The 5182-nt window shown below is 49.2% G+C and overlaps 1 protein-coding gene across 1 annotated transcript; it reads right to left on the minus strand.

The window, feature by feature from the left end:
• Positions 1–3963: 3963 nt before the first annotated feature.
• On the minus strand, positions 3964–4269 carry LOC139682570 (feather keratin Cos1-2-like). The gene has a single exon (XM_071577028.1). The coding sequence runs from the start codon at positions 4267–4269 to the stop codon at positions 3964–3966; it is 306 nt and encodes a 101-aa protein (XP_071433129.1).
• Between the last annotated feature and the right edge of the window lie 913 nt (positions 4270–5182).

Below are 5182 nucleotides of genomic sequence, written 5' to 3' on the forward strand. Positions count from 1 at the left end.
CCTGGGCGGGGACTCACACAATGGGTGATTAACTCTGGGAGCCAGGGGGTGTTGAACTGTTGATGGCCCATTAGCAGCTCCGCCCCCCTCAGGCTGGGTGTGAAGGTGATAATGGCTCCCTGGGCAGCTGCTGCTAATGGCCCATTGTCCTTGGGGAATGAATAGAGGGGGTAGAACACACAGCTTTGATCACCCCCACACAGTGTTAGCTGGTCCCTCCTGCTGAACTAGGACACCCAGGAATGCTCTTGCCTAAGCTGCAGGAAAATAACCCGCTCATCCCAGCCTCAGCCTCTATCCAGAAGGAGACGGTCTGCCCTCTGCCCACACAAGCACCATTAGAGAGCACTCGCAGAAGAAGTAGCGTGAATGGACTGGAAACTTGACCCTGTCCTAGAGAGAGGGTGGAGGAAAAAGGGGGTTCCCACTCACCTGGTTCCAAGGAGAAAGAGATGATAGAAGTGTTTGAGAGACTCACCAGTTAGACTGGCTTTTTTATTGGCCCCAAAGTGCCTCCGGGCCTAAGGCTGTGCTGCATAAATGACAATTTTTCGCATGATCCCAATGAACAGAAAGATCATAGGGAATAATATGGTATAAGCTTGCTGTAGTTTGGAATTATTATGTAAATTCTTTCCCCTGCCACTAACTGCCCATGCCATTAGTCAACAAAAGAGGTAGTTAACTGCTACAATCTTCTCCTTGATTGGTTGGGTGGGGGCAGGTTGTCTCTTTTGGTTTTGGGGACATTTTTTTTTGACTTCTAGCTCGGCTGAACACGGAGCGGGGTGTGTGCTGCTGAGGAGAGAAGCCGGTCTTCTCCTGCTCCTCGTTGCTGCTGGCTGCTGCTGTTGCTTCTTGCTGAGCCGCTTCTTTTCTCCTCGCCACGGCTGTTCTCCTCGTTTCTGCATTTGGAGGTCCCAGTCTCTGCTCCACTCTCACCGCCACCTGCAGCGTCATGGCCTGCCCGCCCCGCCTGGGGCAGTGACCTGGGAGAGAGAAGTTTGCAGCTGCTTTTCCAGGACATGCGGCAGTTCCCCACTTCCAGTTTTCCTTCTTCATTTGGGATGAGACACAGAGGGAGAGACAGAATTCAACTGGGAACTCACCCTGCAGCCAGCTGGGTTGTGACACAGACACTGCCTATTACTTTTTTCAGGAAAAAACTTACTGGTTTGGTTTTTGTTGGTTTTTTTCTTGTGGTGTTGGGGGAAGCAGTTTGGTCTGGTCTGTTTAGTTACATGTATACCTCCATATATATTTTTATATACATATATCTATATCTATATATCTCAGTTAAGAACAGTTATTCTTCTTGTATCCATTGTCTGATTAAAGTTCCTTTTCTTAAATTTGATAAAGAGTGGCATGATTATTGTGGAGGAAAGCCCTCCTCTGCTTGTGGGTAAACATTTTGGTTTTTTGACCCTCAAACTGAGACAAAGCTACTCTTTCCCTCTACACTGATTTTGCAGTTCCTGGCTGACATTGTTGCCATAAAAGTCTGTAAAAAAGACTCCGAGCCAAGTTTTGCCGGAGATAAGATAATGGGCAGGCACTTTAATGAGCAACCCCGCTCATCCAGGAATACTTCGATGCGCGTGCAAGCAAGCTCTAAGTTCTATAGTTTTTATAATATAACCTATCCAATCACCACTGTCCACATGTCCAGTTCCACCTCTGTCTCCTCCCAGTTCCCACCCCTGTTGAATTGGGGCTGGGGTCGTTGGGACCCTCTGTCTTCATCCACCTCCTCTTCTTCAGCACACAAAGGTCTCTTGGATGCTCTCCAGGGCTTCGGGTCACACTGCTCCATGTTTATATTCTCTTCTGATATGCTTTAATCAGGTACCTTGAGGAAGAGACTAAATAGCTGGCAGATCTCAGCTGCCTGTTCTGGAGCAGGGGTAGAGATAGAAGGACTTTATGCTACAAGCTGCTAAATATTAATTCACTAAAATCTACAGCATTACATCTACTGTGTTCCTAAAATCTAAATAATATGAAAATTGAAAAATTAAAAAAAACCCTTTCGGCATCAACATCATGCCAGTCTCTTCATGGATACTTCTGAGGGTGAGTATGAAATGTTCCAGGATTCCCTGGAGCAAGGATCTCTGAGTGTGGGCAGAAGTTATAAATGAAGTGCAGAAGGGATCCAGGGGAGGCAGGTGATGCAGCCTGGAGCACTCAGGTGGATTTTTTATGGTTCTACTGAGAGGAAGGGCCTCAGCTGCCTCAGTCATTATCTCATCACTGAAGAGCTCCCTGACTATGTGTCCCATCCTTGTCTCTCCTTTTCCATCAGCTCATTTCTGGACTTCAGGTTTTCAACTCTCTTTCCCCCAAAGTGCCCGTAGGAGGAAATTGCCAAAGTCTCTGACCTTCTCCTCTGCCTGGACAGTCCCTCAGACTCCTGCAGCAATGCTGCTTGAGCATCTCTGCTGCCTGGAGTGCTCTGTCCTTGCTCTGGCAGGGAGCTCCTCAGGAGCAACTCAGTTACATGCTTCGTTATCCTGTCTCATGACAACACTTTGATGCTACAGGGTTCTGGTGGCTCTGTAGGGGTGGAGAAACCCTCTGCTCCCACTAACCCTTGTCTAGAGCTAGGAGGTATGGGAAGAGGGATGAGATCATGGGGATGTTGCAAGGGGAAGTTGGTGAACATCAGGGCTGGAGTCAATAGCTCCAGAAAACAGAAGCAACACTGCAAGTGCCAAGAATCACCACCAGCAGCAGCAATATAGGAATCTAGGTATGGTATAACCTTCCCCATTCCTGAGGAATGTCATCCCCACTGGCTCTCTGTGGAGATATCGTTACCTGCAGACTTTCCTGCATTTGTTCTTTCTCATTGAGTTTCCCAATGTGGAGATCTGGTACATCACCATTGTGGCATCAAAGGTGATGAAGACTTTCCTTGTCATCGGGGAAATCCTTTATGTTCCCTGCAGGCTCTGACAGTCATTTTTCCCTTTTTTCTCGACTACCTCTGAGTTCATAATCCAAACAGTGATGTCCTTTAATCAAAACTACACCATCTGCAAACTGCTCCATTACACCACTCTCATGAACAAGAGTCACAGTATTCTATATTACAAGTAAAAAGTATATGTGAATGTTGCACTAATAGTGAAGCCAAAAGTCATTTTCAAAGGGAATATGAACCCCTGACCCAAGCCAAGAGAGCATTTAGGAGGTGTTGGGTTCACAAGGATGGATAGTCCACTGCATAGATTGAGTGTGATTGATACCAGTTCTAAATTCTGAATTACCTCAGCCTTGCACATCTGGACAGCAGCTGGGCCCTGCCAGGTGCTGAAGGAGTGTATGGGGTATGGATCTCATCTTTGTTCCCAGATGTCCTGGTCACAGACTCTAGGCTGGGTAATGAAAGATGGAGAGGAAGAGATGAGATTGTGGACTGTTCCCAGGCATTGCTGTTTCCCATCTCCACTCCCAAAACACTTTGGAGCCAGGGTCTCCCAGAGGGCTGTTGGCTGTGGAGTAGCCAGGGTTGTATTCATCAGTGTCAAAGGAAAGGGTAAAAAGTAAAGTCCACTGCAGGAGGTTCCACACATTGCTTTGTCCACCTTTATCCCTGAGCACACTGGAAGAGTTGCCCCAGAACAACAGATGACTCAGAGGCTGAGGCTTGAATGCAGCACAATTTTAATAAACCTAAGGAAGAAAAGGAGGCAGCGCACAGAGAGCACCAGGAGCAGTCACTAAATGGATGCCTCTATGGTGTTCTTTGGCCCACCCTGCTGAGAGAGGAAGGGCAACAGGTCCCCACTGCTGGCCTTGGGACGTGGGAGCAGAAAAGGGCAGAGAGAGAGAGAGGAGTCAAAGAAGGAAACTATGGTTCAAAGACCTAAATGCAGTGTCCCAAAGTTCTGTTTTCAGTCCAGCACCACAATCAGAGGTCTTGCAGGTTGTTGTCAAATGATGTTTCCAGAGGCTTTAGCAGGGGGGGCATCTGCCACCATAGCACCTGGTGATGCAGGAGAGGTCAAAGCCCCCGGAGTTGACGGGCACTCCGCCACAGCTGAGGATGCTGCCAACGGCAGCGGAGGTGGAGGATCCCACCACGGTGTTCTGAGGGAAGGAGCTGAGGATGGGGCCGGGCAGGGTCACTACCACAGCAGAGGGCTGGATGGCAACAGTGGAGCTCTGGCACTGCCTGACACAGCACTCATTGCAGCTGTTGGCCAGCGGGGTCGGGCCACAGGGCTGGCAGCAAGGGTTGCAGGGCTGGCAGCAGGACATGTCTCTGGATCACAGGGACACCTGGGAGAGAGGCCAGGGAGAAGCACAAAGCACAGGCACATGAGAAGCAGCACTGCACCCAACGAGCCTACAAGCCAAGGCACCTCCTGGCCCACATTTCACTGCCCAGCTCCAAGCCCCAGGAGACACCTCAACCAGATCCAAGCCTTTCTCTCCTTCCCTCTCCCAGGAGAAGCAGCCCCCACTCCTAGGATAGGTCAGCCTATACCATCTGGGACATTCAGCAAGGAAAGACATGGTGTTGCAGCAGGATGAGAAGAGGTTTCCACTTACCTGATTTCCAGGAAGAAGGAGCTGAGAAAAGCGGATGAGAGAGCAGAGACTTGGGCTGCCTTTTATAGCAGTCCTGCACTGCCTCAGACCCACAGGCATCCTTTGTGGAAGGCATAATTTTCTGACAGCTCATGTCAAATATGAACCATCCCAGGTAATGGTAGGGGCTGTGTCCTGGTTTCCTGCACTGCTGCCTTTTCATTTCCTGGCTAATTCTATATGCCTTCCCTATAGAAGAGCTTCTCTAAGTGCTGGGATGAGAGTCGCAGTGATTTCCGGGGAAGAAAGAAGTCAGCAAAGGCAGAAGGCTCAGATCAAGGGCTGGTGGTATCCTGTGCTGGCAGATGATGTTAATCTGGGTCATTCCTGTGGTTTTGTTTGTGGCAAATTTGTCAGGAAATGAGCATCCCTCTTGTGCTTCTTGCCTGGATGCCCCAGTATTGCCATGTGAGGAGACACCCCAGCGTCTCCTCAGCAGAGTCCTCAGTTGGTGATGTTCCTTTGCCTTATAAGAGCTTACAGATTTTTCCTTCTCTGTGCAGACATGCACGAACACATGTCTGTCAGTCGGGATTTGTGGGACCCTCATCATGGGAGCATGTGAAAGTTGTGACTGGGA

The sequence above is a fragment of the Pithys albifrons genome, chromosome 25 (assembly GCF_047495875.1).
Source record: "Pithys albifrons albifrons isolate INPA30051 chromosome 25, PitAlb_v1, whole genome shotgun sequence".
Lineage (NCBI taxonomy): Eukaryota > Metazoa > Chordata > Aves > Passeriformes > Thamnophilidae > Pithys > Pithys albifrons.